The sequence below is a fragment of the Pseudoliparis swirei genome, chromosome 18 (assembly GCF_029220125.1).
Source record: "Pseudoliparis swirei isolate HS2019 ecotype Mariana Trench chromosome 18, NWPU_hadal_v1, whole genome shotgun sequence".
Classification (NCBI taxonomy): domain Eukaryota; kingdom Metazoa; phylum Chordata; class Actinopteri; order Perciformes; family Liparidae; genus Pseudoliparis; species Pseudoliparis swirei.
In genome coordinates this window covers 15,687,119-15,701,669 of record NC_079405.1, presented here as the reverse complement: position 1 = coordinate 15,701,669, position 14,551 = coordinate 15,687,119, and the positions used below count along the sequence as shown (strand labels likewise).

The 14,551-nt window shown below is 40.1% G+C and overlaps 1 protein-coding gene across 1 annotated transcript; it reads left to right on the top strand.

Annotated features, from left to right (window-relative positions):
• The first annotated feature begins 3,990 nt into the window (after positions 1–3,990).
• Positions 3,991–8,787, top strand: parp3 (poly (ADP-ribose) polymerase family, member 3). Its single transcript, XM_056437874.1, has 11 exons — positions 3,991–4,115; positions 4,396–4,595; positions 4,722–4,847; positions 5,053–5,232; positions 5,400–5,538; positions 6,363–6,586; positions 6,674–6,829; positions 6,938–7,024; positions 7,105–7,282; positions 7,392–7,535; positions 7,822–8,787. The coding sequence occupies exons 2-11, from the start codon at positions 4,413–4,415 to the stop codon at positions 7,992–7,994; spliced, it is 1,590 nt and encodes a 529-aa protein (XP_056293849.1). The 5' UTR covers positions 3,991–4,115; positions 4,396–4,412; the 3' UTR covers positions 7,995–8,787.
• Positions 8,788–14,551: the final 5,764 nt, after the last annotated feature.

Genomic DNA, 14,551 nt, shown 5'->3' with positions numbered 1-14,551 from the left:
GAAGAGGAGGTTTGCTCCCTGGTATAACCCTCAGACCCGCAAACTGAAGCAACGTCAAAGCTTGAACGCATATGGCGTTCAACTAATCTCAAGAATCCCGCTTAGTTTGGCGAGATAGTCTTAAAACATATAAGAAGGCCCTCCGTAATGCCAGAGCAGCCTATTACTCATCAATAATAGAAAAAATAAAACAACCCCAGGTTTCTCTTCAGCACTGTAGCCAGGCTGACAGAGAGTCACAGCTCTGTGGAGCCGAGCATTCCTATAAACCTTAGTGGTAATGACTTTATGAACTTCTTTAATGAAAAGATTTTAACTATTAGGACAAGATTAATAATCTTGCCCATAACCAGTGCCAATCTGTCCTCAAGTGGAATGGCCTTGGAAACCGCTGTATGCCCTGGTGTATATTTGAGGTTTTCTCCTATCAACCGTGACCAATTATTTTCAACGGTTTCTACTTAACACGTCTACCTGTCTCTTGGACCCCATCCCGACGAGGCTGCTTAAAGATGTTTTGCCTTTAATTGGCGGCTCTATTAGATATTATCAATGTGTCTCTGCTAACAGGCCACGTACCACACTCCTTCAAGGTGGCTGTTATTAAACCTCTCCTGAAGAAGCCCACTCTGGATCCAGAGGTATTGGCTAACTACAGACCGATCTCTAACCTCCCTTCCTCTCCAAGATCCTTGAGAAAGTGGTCGCAAATCAGTTGTGCGACTTTCTACATCATAATAGTTTATTTGAGAAATTTCAATCAGGATTTAGAAAACACCACAGCACCGAGACGGCACTGGTGAAAATTACAAATGACCTCTTAATGGCAGCAGATAAAGGACTCCTCTCTGTCCTGGTCTTGTTAGACCTTAGTGCTGCATTCTTGAAATCTGAGATGTCTAATATACTATAAATCAACTTCAATCTACACCATCTGTAAAACTAAACAGTTTCTAAGTGAAATTTTCCAGCACAAATATCATCATCATCTTATACTTTGGGGGCAAAAAAAAAAACAAAAAAAAAACGCGCACGCGCACGCGCACGCACACACACACACACACACACACACACACACACACACACACACACACACACACACACACACACACACACACACACACACACACACACACACACACACACACACACACACACACACACACACGGTACCTCTGTTAACATGAGGCACATGCTCTGGGAACCAGACCTGTGCTGTGCAGCATCTGTGATTCAACACCGCCATCTTGTGTCCAAATTATTTGATCTAATCTGGCCCTGAGGCTTGCTGTGTAAATAGAGCATTTGCATATGGAGGAAGTGGACAGATAATCCGAGCATTGTTTTATTAGATCTGCTCAGTGGCCATCATGACATTATTAATATTAAATAAACCAGGAACTGAATGTACTGCAACAACTCCTTGCTGTGATTGTCAGAACAAAAGTGTCAACTTTTGTAAAACGATGAAAGTCAAAACTCATGATATAGACGTTTGTGTCTTGTTGTGTGTCTTATTTTGAAGTCTGTGTGTCGTCTGTCTCCCTGTGATTGTCTGCCCTGGTCCTGATTGTTTCCTCCTGTGTGATTGCTGGCCCCGCCCTCATTGTGTCCACCTGTGTCTCGTTCCACGTGGTCCAATCACCTTCACCTGCCTGTGTATGTAAACCCTGTTCGTCTCTTTCAGTGTTGCCAGGTCCGCGGTTTTCCCGCGGAGTTGGGCTACTTTTGAAGTGTTGCCGCGGGTTGAATTTTGTGTCCGCTGGTTCGGGTAGACCTATTTTGCATGCAAATTACATGAATATCTTTAAATAAAAATCCATATTTAAAATGAAATAATTTATTTATACCCAAATCCTACCAAACTGACTCCAGATCAGCACGTACACGCGTTTTGGGCTGGTTTTGATTGGCCATTGGGCTTGTTTTGTCACACAGACCTGGCAACCATGGTCTTTCCCAGTGTGGCTTCGTACCGTTTGGTCCACGTTTTGTCGTCCTGTCTAGTTTGTTGAAATTAAATCTTGCTTTTGCAGAAGTTATGTCGGCATTTGGATCCTCTCTCGCTGCGATATCCGTGACACCTCATGACAAAAACAAGTCCAATATGTTTACTAAATCAACCTTTATATGTAAAGGCTAACGATACACTTTAAACACAAACATCATAATCATAACAGAAAAAAGGTTGCACGAAAGAGGGTCCATATAGGGAGTTTAGATTTACACTGGAATTAACAGCGATTACAATGATGGTAGAAACTAGAAATAAGAAGAGAAAATGTAATTGAATATATTGTTTTCATTCCTTTTGGGACCTACAATAAATATACGTATTATATAATGAATGCACTATATTACGCGAATGAAAGTGTCAGAACCGCATCCGAATGTCGAACACTCTCTTCGGCTAAAGTGGTTTATTGGTGGGCGTTGGTCCTCCAGTTGATCCAGAATGCTGCAGCTCGTGTTCGAATCACTTTTAAAATTCTTCATGCTCCATCATATCTTCGCTCACTAAATGCGGGACTACTTGTAGTTCCTAGAGTCTTAAAAACACAGTCACCTCGTTTAAGAGTAGACTTAAGACCTTCCTCTTTGACAGAGCTGAATCAGGTTTGCCCTGGTCCAGCCTTGATATCTCTTTTTCTCTCCTGATGAATTTTCATCTCTCAATCACCACTGTCCTGTTGAGACATCTGCCAGATGGGAACTATTCATACACTCTGTCATATTCATTGAATGTATTTTAACTCTAAATCTGTCCTTCTGTACACATTACATCTATTGCATCTGTCCATCCTAGGAGAGGATCCTCCTCTGTTGCTCTCCTCCAGGTTTCTTCCTTTTTCCCCTGAAGGGTTATTTGGGAGTTTTCCTGGTCCGATGTGAGGTTTTGGGGCAGGGATGTCTATGATACAAATAAACTGAATTGAATTGAATTGTTCAACAACATGCATAGTAAAGAAAAACGCTATTGTAAATTATTCTATTTTGTTTGTGGACTTGGTTGAACTGAGATAATGTGTGTTTGTGTGTGTGTGTGTGTGTGTGTGTGTGAGACAGTGTACACAATGTTCATTGTTGAACATGACAGACCTGTTGTCTTAGTACTGTAGGAGTCCATTTCTGTCATTATCATGTTGGTGTGTGACATTTACAACAAATCTGGCTGATCAGAGGTGTGTGGCTCTTTGCGGTGACACAGTAAAAAATGTGGCTCTTAGTCTCTGACTGGTTGGCCACCCCTGCACTATAATAATGACGTGTGGCACTCTTCAAATATGTAGGCTATTGTTTTAAGAGAATTAGAGACAACATTGTTTGAACTGCGCATTATTTGTGCGATTGTAAAAACTCCGTCTTTCAAGTATTAAATATATATGTTCAACTGTGAAGTTATTTTTGACATAATGGGAACAGTTTCATGCGTGGACACGTTTGGGGCGGCTGTAGCTCAGTGGGGTAAGGGGGTTGTCCTGCAACCCCAAGGTTGTCGGTTCGATCCCGGCTCTCCCCATTAGTTGCAAGTCGAAGTGTCCTTGAGCAAGGCACTGAACCCCCAGTTGCTTCCCGGGCGCATCACTGCAGCCCACTGCTCCTTAATAACAAAGGATGGTATGCAGAGAACTAATTTCCCCTTGGGGATTAATAAAGTATATATCTTATCTTATCTTATCTTTAGAGTTTCCTTAAACGTTGCATTTGTAAAAGAATAACAATAAGAAATAAACTGTACGAGCGGAAAGAGAGAGGATCATGAGTCAAATTGCCACTGTTTTATCTTATTATCGTGGTGTTTTGTGTGTGTGCGTGCGTGTGTGTGTGTGTGCGTGTGTTTGTGTGAAGGTATTAAAGAACAATACATGGCGGAATAAGCTAGGTGGCGGTAGCTCTGAGACTTTACCCGGCAGCAGCGAGAGGAGGAAAATACAGGATGCAGTGGAGCTCCTCCTCTTCCTCTCACTGTAAAGTGAGTGTAAACTTCCTGATAACAGTGTAGCCCCTCATCATCATCATCATCATCAGCAGACAGCTCAGCAGCGAGGCAACAGTGTGCGTCTCTCCCGTCTACTTTCCTCCTCCCGGCCCGGCTGATATATTCAAAGTTAAAGGTGAGTCACAGCTTCGGCTCAGGCCGTTTTGACAACACACTGTGGAGGGCGAAGTCACTCTAGCTTCCTTGTTCCTCATCAAAGCAACATATTGTTGCGTTATTGTCACTCGCTGATACTTGTGGCACCGTGACGTCACACCGTAGTTATGAACCGTGTGCGCGCACGGAGAGGATGCATAGGCTACGTTGGTTGTGAGGAACAGCCAGAGATGGTTTTCTGCTCCGTGAAGGCGAGTGTGAACTTGCCCAGATAAGCAACATGGCACGTGTCCCTGCAGGCTTCTCAGTCAGGATCATGCCACCAAAGAGACGAGCTGCTGCTGCCAAGGCCGGTGGCAAGAAGGTGAAACAGGAGCCTGAGACACCAAAACCCAAGGATGCCTTTACCTCTGCAAAAGAGGCCCTTCTGGCCGCAGGGCCACAGGTGAAAGGCAAGAGGAAGGTGGATGAGCACTGCTCTATGACAAGCTCCGTAGAGGTAAGAAAGATGCTGTACAACATTAGTATACACACTTAATTACATTATTACAACTCACAGGATGTTATGCAATCATATTTAAGGAGAAAAATGCCATTTGAAAAACTTCTGTATTGTTTTCACCAGGTACATGAGGACTATGACTGCATGCTCAATCAGACCAACATTGGACATAACAATAATAAGTTTTATGTCATTCAAGTTATTAATGAAAACAACCAGTACCATACATGGAACAGATGGGGTAGAGTGGTAAGTTTGTCCTGGAACAGATTCATTCTAAACTACCTGCTGTAACTTATTCTGTTTATTGCTTATATCTATTTATTATATTTGAAATATCAGCAACTACTAATAAAACATCTGTTTGAGTTTGAGCTGGAAGCTTGTTCCGCTCTTGTAAATGGTTTCATTTCGTTAAATAAAGCAGATTGCCTCGTCTCTAATCTAAATTCAGGGGGAAGTGGGACAATCTAAACTTAACACGTTTGATGAGCCAGAGAAGGCTGTCAAGGACTTTGAGAAAAAGTTCAAGGACAAGACCAAGAACAACTGGAGCGATCGGTCCAATTTTGTGTCTTACCCTGGGAAGTACACCCTCATCGAGGTGGATGGAGAGCAGGATGCTGAGGTCAAGGTAACGTAAATGTACATTTCACTGGAACAATGAGTATTAAATATGAAACCTAGAAGTATCATCTCACAGACTTAGTTACCACCATCTGCAGACTTCAGAGAAAATGATCTTAAATTCGGAACCAACACGAACACAATCTCATGTGCTGTACTTTATTGATATTCTAGGTGGACACTGTGGATGGAAACAAAGTCAAAGTCACAAAAAATGTCGAAGATTGCACCCTGGACAACTCCACCAAGAAACTCATCGAACTCATTTTCAGCAGTGACATGTTCAAGGAGGCGATGGAATGCATGAACCTAGGTGGGTGTGCCTCTGTTCACCAACCATTGTAGACAAATGGGTTTGTGCAGTCTGCAAAAGGTCACAGTGCACAACATACCTGTTCTATTATCCACCTGTTGAGCTCGAGTGGGATTAGAGCTGCAAAGATGAATCGATTAGTGTGCAAATATTAAATCAAACGGCAACTATTTTGATAATCGGTAAATCAGTTTGAGTATTTCTTCTAAAAGACAGAAATCAAGATTCTCTGATTCCAGCCTTTACATGAGGGCATTTTAGGGTTCTTTACTCCACTATGACAGCAAACTGAATATAAGTAATGGGCAAAACAAGACATTAGAGGACATTATCTTGAGGAAACATGCTTTTCACATTTATGACATTTTATATACCAAACAACTAATCGATTAATCGAGAAAATAAACGGCAGATTAATTGACAATTAAAATAATCATTAGTTCCAACCATAAATGGGGGGCTAATTCCAAAATATGTTTGCTTTTTGCAGTTTGAGCTTGATTTCAGTGCTGCTTAGAAACTTGGTGATCAAAGAGTGCAGCATGTGACATGTAAATAATTGATCGTTGCCACAAACAGAGGGTGAAGTCTGCATTTCCACAATGCACCTCATCTCAGCATGTTGAACATCCCTAATCCACCTATCAGCTTTGCTAACAACATTGTTATAGAATTGTTTTTATAATGTTTTGGACTTAAGTAATGAAAGTACTACACCTCAAAACAGGCAAAATACAGAGTGGGATACGTTTTCTTTGCAAAAACAAAGAAAACATAATAACTAGTCTGATTTGTGTTCTTTATTGTGTGTCTTGGTTACACAGATATCAAGAAGATGCCTCTGGGTAAACTCAGTAAGATTCAGATTGCAAAGGGCTTTGAAGTGTTGGAGGAGATCGAGGCAGCAATTAACCAAAAAGGCAGAAACAAACGTCTGGAAGAACTTTCCTCAAAGTTTTTCACCACAGTTCCACATAACTTTGGCCGGAACAGACCCCCAACAATCGACGACAAAGAGATTGTGGCGAAGAAGAAAGAGATGCTTATGGTAAGATTAAATGAAATGTTGGAATGAGCTGTCTTTCGATGATGTTTTCTTCATCATAGTCATTCTCCTTTTACATGCTCTGTAAAGGTGCTGGCTGACATCGAGCTTGCCCAGACTCTGAAGTCAGAGACTGAAAAGGCTCAGGATGAGATGATAGAGACAGTTCCTCACCCTCTCGACCAGGACTACAATTCTCTCAAATGCAGCCTCAAACTAATGGAAAAGGATTCAGAAACATTCAAGGTACTGTGTCAAACGTGATAATACGGTTCAGTAAATACAAAGCACTCAGATCATCTTCTATTCATGTTGTCTTCCTGTTCACCAATATTATCTGTTTCTCATTCAAAGATCATAGAAAAATACATGAAAGTGACTTCAAATGGCTATCGTAAACAACAAATTCTAAATGTTTGGGAGGTTGATCGCGAGACAGAGGTAGGAACTGGACTTATCTTGTTTATTGTGAAACAGGAGACTGAAGTCCTGTGACATAACCTGTACTTTGCACATTGCAGGGAGAACAGTTTAGGAAGAATGACGGTCTGGAGAACCGCCGCCTGCTGTGGCATGGCACAAACGTAGCGGTGGTGGCAGCGATCCTGAAGAGCGGCCTGAGGATAATGCCACATTCAGGAGGCCGTGTTGGTCGCGGTATCTATTTTGCATCAGAAAACCAAAAGTCTGCAGGTTACGGTGAGGACGTAGGAAAAGAAAAGGAAGGAGGAACACAATAATAATGAAATTGATTGCAATTATAACCATAAGATGATGTTGAAAACGTCCCATTTTTCTGCTATTTAAGTGCACACCTGTAGAAATACTGGAGTGATGTTTTTGAGCGAAGTAGCTCTCGGCAAGGAATTCACCATCACTAGCGATAACGGCTCCTTGAAAAAGGCTCCTGCAGGCTATGATAGTGTGGTGGCACGAGGATCAGTTGAACCAGGTACAATACTTCTTCAATTCCACAAAAATCTTGCTCTCAGGTCCCCTGTCAATATATTGTGCCACATGTCGAAAATGATTGTACAAGGTTAAGCTTTTTTTTTAAACTCAACATGCAAAAAGAAACCGTTTAGGTTCAAGATCCTGTAATTAAAAAAAAAAGATATACTTTGCTCATTTTGTTATTAGTTCCCCAATATTGTAAAAAAAATACTTGATTTGAATTTGTTAAATTAAATCATGTAACCACTTTTCTTTGGTAAAGTTGCTATATCCTGTGTTTTCAGATCCATCTAAGGACATCTTCATCACCATTGAGGGCAAGGAGATTGCTGTGCCTCAGGGTAAGGCCATAAATCAGCCCCAGTTCTCAGGCAGCTCCTTCGGCAACAGCGAATATCTCATCTATAAAGAGAACCAGTGTCGCCTTCGCTACCTGCTTGAGCTTCATATGACCTAACTGAACTCAAGGGAAGAAGCAGGTCCTCTGAACAAGAAAATGTCCTTATTTCCTCTATTCAAGGGGTTTCTAAAAGCTTTGATCATTTCATTTATAATTACAGTTACTCATTACTATGCATGTCTCTACCTTGATTAATTCTTTACTTTTCTGTGCCTTGTATTTTGCACACTATAAACTGGCCTAAATGCAATAGACTGCACTTCCATTATAACTATTAACTTTTTGTATGTATTTTTTCCTGTACAATGAAACATTTACTTTTTCACTTTAAATCTCTAAAGCTCCTCTATATATTTGCACAGTTTTGTTTTCAAATGACATAGTGCACTTACAGGCACTACTACATGTTATATTTGGCATCTCAGTTCTAGCCTGAGTAGCTCACTTTGTACAAACGGAGTGGTAGTGCTTATAGACCCTATCTTTGATATGTAGGAGGACCTTACAGCATGCCTTTGCATTGACGAATGTTATATAGTAGACTAAAAGTAAAATGATACTCTATGCATAGACTTGTTTACAGCTAGAATTGGAAAGTGCAATTTTTGGCTAATGTTCAAGCGTTGTTACACATCTAATGTGGACAGGAAGTGCTTCTGCTATGCAAAGTAAAGTAACATGTGCGTCATGAAAAGCTTGGTCAATCCCAGAGGGTCCTATAACTGTTGTATACGCCACCATATGGTGTCGGTAATGAGCAACTTGCTTTGGAATGTAATTATCTTGACAATTTTGCACTAAGACATCATTTGAACCAACAATTATTAAATAAACTTAAGTTTCACTTCAACTTGTTACCATGTTTTTCCTTTGGGATTTTTAGGTTGAAGACTTTAATCTTTTTTTATTCTTTAGGTGCCCAGTATTACACTTTACATGGTAGCCATTGTTAACTAATAATGTATTTCATGTAAGCAATATTCAATATAGTGCTGGGTGATATTTGATGAAAGGCAATTTCATTTATTTGAAAGTAAATAAATAGTTATGGTTATGTGTGGACCATTTAAATAGGATAGTCTTGAACATGCTAGGAGACCTTCCACAGGCTTATAAGATTACTTTTCAGTATCACTCACATTTTGAGGACATCAGGGGTGCCACATAAACAACATATAATTATACTGCAGTGCAGTAACAGACATAAAGTTCATAACACAGATGGAAGTGCAACAACACAGCTCCTTACTTAGCCTGATGTCTTTTTATTTTTTTTTCTTTTAAATTTTTTAAAATTATAAGACAAGACACTACATAGACATAACACCTAGAGGACAATGAAACAATGCGGACGACAAAACAATGGACATAACATAAAGTCAGAGTATAAATAAATAAAATAATAATTATAATAATTAGAAGAAGAAAGAAAGACAGATGCATGTGTACATGTGTATATGTGTGCGTGTGCATTATGAATTAACTAATAAATAAGAGGAGTGGTGTCATGTTTGTAAAAATATAGTGAATGATGACCAGATGTCGTGGTGTTCTGTTGTATTGTAAATGATAGATGAGGTGAGTTGTTCCATTGAAATATATTCTGACATTAAATTTTTCCAGTGTGAGATATGTGTGTTATTCCTTGATTTCCAGTTCATGAGGATTGTTTTCTTGGTGATAGTTAGGGCCACGAGAAGTATTTTGCAGTTTGTTTTACTCAGGTTTATAGAGGAGATGTCTCCCAGTAAACAGAGTGATGGGGATAACGGGATGAGGCAGCCCAGGAAAACAGACAGTGACTCAGTTATTTGTTTCCAAAAGTGTTGAACTGGTGTGCAGTGCCAGGTGGCGTGAATGTAACTATCCTGAGTGTTTTGCATGCAATGTAGACAGGTGTCTGTAGTGAAACCCATTTTAAACATTTTGTGCCCAGTGTAGTGAATTCTGTGAAGTATTTTATATTGTATTAATTGTAAATTTGTATTTTTGGTCATAAAATAGATATTAGTACAGATTTTTGTCCAGAAGTCGGCATCAGGAGTGATAGCTAAGTCAAATTCCCATTTTATTATTGGTATGGATATTATTTCAGAGTGTGATATTATGCTACATATTTTTTAGATTAATTTATTTGAGGAGGTGATATTAATTAACTGTGAGGTTGAGGAAGGTAATTCCAAATGTGTGGCCTTAATGTTGAATTTTGTTTGAAGGGATGATTTAAGTTGTAGATATTCCAGAAAGTGATTTTTCCCGATGCCGTACTTCTGAACCAATTGGGGGAATGAAACCAGGGTATTTTTATTAAAGATGTGTTTCAAATGAGTGATGCCTTTAGTGGACCATGTGTGGAGATTTAAAGGTTTACTACTGCTTAGAATGTCCGGATTGTTCCATATAGGGGTGAAATTTGAGGGTGCAAAAGTGATATTAGTGAACTTATGGAATTTCCACCAGGCTTTCAGAGTTTCTGCTATTGTTACCATTTTGAAACAAGGATGGCGTTTGACTGATTCGCTGAGAAATGGTAGGTCTGAAATCTGGATGTCCTTACATACTGTCTGTTCTATGTCTAACCATGTGTTGTCTGAGTGAGTGGGGTGGATCCATTTAAGAATGTATTGAAGTTGGTTTGCTAGTGAGTAGTGAGAAAAATTTGGAGCTTCAAGTCCTCCTTGTTTTTTTGTTTGTTGTAAAGTGGCCAGTTTTATTCTTGGTGTCTTATTTTTCCAGTAGAATTTAGTGATGTCAAGAGATTTGAACCAGGAGTGGGTGGGTTGAGATGGAATCATTGTGAATAGGTAATTTATTTTAGGAAGAATTGTCATTTTAACTGTTGCTATTCTGCCCATGAGTGATAGTGGTAGTTTCATCCAACGGAGGAGGTCGTCGGTTATTGTTTTAAGTAGTGGAGTGAAGTTGAGTGTGAACAGCTCTGACAGCCTGGTGGAAATATGTATTCATTGGTGTGTCCATTGGTGATGACGGTGGCTGTAGGTGCAGTGTATAGAATTTTGACCCAGTTAATAAATGACTCCCCAAAACCAAATCTTTTTAATGCGCTTAGGAGAAATGTCCAATTTACTTTATCAAATGCTTTTTCTGCGTCTAAAGAGGCGATGATGGTTCGGGCTTGTTGTAATGATGAGTAGTTGATTAAATTAAACAGTCTGCGTGTGTTAGTGTATGAGTGTCTACCTTTGATAAAGCCGGATTGATCTGGGTGAATTATAAATGGAGTGACTTTTTCTAATCTGTGAGCTAGTGTCTTTGTGATGATTGTAATGTCTACATTGAGGAGGGAAATGGGACGGTAGCTTGATGGAAGAGTTGGATCTTTGTTTGGTTTGAGGAGGAGTGATATACAGGCTGTATTCATGCTAGCTGGGAATTGCGAATTTTGTTTTATTTCTGTTATCATCTTGTGAAAAAGTGGAGCTATGATGAACCAAAAGTGTTTATAGAACTCTGCAGGGTAGCCATCAGGTCCGGGTGCTTTGTTATTGAGCATGAGATGGAGGGCAGAACAAAGTTCATCCTGTGTTAATGGTGAGTCAAGTGTGTTATTTTGTTCTTTGTTAATCTGTGGTAAATCAATGCTGTTGAAAAATGAATGAATGTCTTTTGGGTGTGGGTCCTTTTCAGATGAATAAAGTTTGGCATAAAAACTTCTGAAGATTTTATTGATTTCATCGGGTGAATTTGTTGGTTTCCCTGTTGAGTCTTTAATGATTGTGATTGTAGTTTTTTCCTTATTTTGTTTAATTTGACTTGCCAAATATTTACCAGATTTATTGCTATGGTGAAAATGTTCTTGTCTAAATCTGTGTATTAGGAATTGAGTTTTATTATCTATTATTTCATCTATTTGTAATTTATATTTTCTCAATTCGTTTTGGGTTTCCAATGTTGGGTTGCTTGCATTAATGATTGGTTGGTTCATTTGTTGATTTGTTGTTCCAATTCAGCTTCTTCTTTTTTTTCTTTCTTTTTTTTGTAGACGGAAAATGAAATGATTATTCCTCTTAAAACTGCTTTTCCTGTTTCCCATAGAAGGGTCGGTGATGACTCTGGGGAATCATTTACTTCTAGGAAGGATGCCCTTAGCCCAGGGGTGGGCAAACTTTTTGACCTGCGGGCCACATTCGGTTCTAAAATGTGACAGAGGGGCCGGGCCAGGAGCATTTGGACACGCAATGTAATTTATTAAACCTGGAGATTGCATCTGTTTTTTATACATTTCAATTTAAGGTGCAAAGTTAAAGTAATCAACATTTACTGGAAAGAGATCAATGCTCACTTTCAACATTCAAAACAAATTATTACCCAACGAAATACTCAAGCTCAATAATTTCTAATTGTTTTAAACCCATAAAATAATGGACGGATTGTCCTGAGAGATAGAATGTATTAAATATCCTGCCTGCAGCAGAAACTAGAAAGGGGTCTTTAAGCTGACAATTGAAGTTCGATTTTTAAAAATTATTCATATCTCTTCTGAAAACACACCTTTACTCATGTGGACGAACTGTTTTGGTGTTTGAAATTGGTTTACCAAAGGTCATAGGTTCACAAAAGCAGTGAAATATCTGAATACAATGCTAGATACATGTAATTGCACCTGTCCATCCTGGAGAGGGATCCTCCTCTGTTGTTCCTGATCCAATGTGAGGTCAAAGGTCAAAGGTCAGGGATGTCTATATGCACAGATTGTAAAGCACTCCGAGACAAATTTGTAATTTGTGAAATTGGTCTCTACAAATAAACTGAATTGAATAAATGAGGAAAACCAAATTTTGTATTAACGTTTTTTTAGTAAAAATTATGTGGTCTGTCACACATTCACCAAAATGATAAAGATGGGACTGAGAAATGACTTCATATTGCAGATAAAGTTTCATGGGGTGTGTGCAAATAAAAAATGACCATGACATTTTTTTTAAAATATATATGTATTGTACATAAAAAAATAATAATTCTACATAATATACATGTTGTGAAATAGAAAACAGAACACAACTATTGACAGACTATTTACAATATGGCTTCACTATAATAACATCATGTCATCGTGTCACGAGAGCTCTCTGCTGGCCGGGCAGGCTGCGCTGCAGGCTGCGCTGCAGGCTGCAGGCGCTGGTGAATCCTCTCTGTAAAATACAAGACTAGTCAGCACCGCGCACAAGTTACGGACACCGTGACACGTAACGTGTAGTAAAGACTCTTACCCGGTTCAAGTGGCTCTCTTCTGGCTGCGTGTTCCTCCTCGTGGCTCTGCAGCCCCTCCAGGCTCCGCGCTGCTCGCCAAAATCACTGCGGCTGTTTCTAAATGAGTCTCACCTGTGTGGTGGGCGGGTCCCTTGTGATTTACTGAGTGTTCATTGGTTGTTGTTTTTCACAAAATGTTGACAAATCATGGTGAAGGGTTTTGTGTGACGAGTACTTTCCGCGCCAACGCACACCGGAAGTAAACAAAGTCGCGATTTGGACAAGTTCGGCGGGCCGGATTAAAAAGCCTAACGGGCCGGATGTGGCCCGCGGGCCGTAGTTTGCCCATGTCTGCCTTAGCCTGATGTATTGAGTAAAGGAGATATCGCTGTCCTATTTAGCTGAAGTCATATCCTGTACAACAGGGGTGCTCAATACGTCGATCGCGATCTACCAGTCGATCGCGGCGATCTACCAGTCTACCAGTTTTTTTTTTTTGCTGGGCAGTTTTTTTGTTGCGCCCCCATCTATATCTCCAACCAATATTTTGACGGCAATGCCAGCCATTAACAGAACAGAAAACAAAAAAAACATTAAAGCTGCAAGCAGCGTCGAACGGGTCCTCGCTCATCTGCGCCGGCCGGGGGCGCCGGCGAGACGCTGGCGCCCCCGGACAGAGGACGCAGGCACGCCGGTCTGACTTGACTCGGGCCGTGACTTGTAACGAGCACGAGAAGTTTGGGGCAGATTCGACAAAGTCCAGTTGAGCCAGTAGGTGGCGCTTTGAGTCTGTGAACATATTCATGCATCATGTGTCCCTACGTGAAGTGTAGACCACGTCATGTAAATTCAATGTAAAAAAAAAAAGTGATGAAAAAAGCTGTCTTGTCCTGGAATTGAACACACATCTCCAGGTGTCCAGTCAAACACTCATCATGCTGAGCTATAGAGCTAGCTTGATTACAAGCAGCCGTAGGCGGTCACATTATGTTGGGCACGACGAGGGAGTGAATGTGCACCGTTGATCAGGGGGGCATAGCCGGAGCGTAGTTCAGCACAGACGTGACATTTTCTCAGGAATTTTGTTCTTTATTTAATGTGTGTTCATTGTTGCGATCGTTGTTCTGTTTATTTGAAAGAAATTCAGTCTTGCAGGGCAAAATAGCGTTTGAAAGTTGCAATTCCGTTTTCGTGCAAAATCGTTTATTTTTATTTTTTAATAGCATTAGCCTGATACGGGACCATTAAAACTTTAAAAACTTTATAGGAAATGCGCATCCGTCCGTAACATTTAGCCGTACCATCAAGTTTGTATTTTAACATAAAATAAAGGTGCGCTTCCTTTTAACATTTCAAAATAAAAGTCTGATTTAGCGCTAAAAGGAAGTAGATTAAAACATATA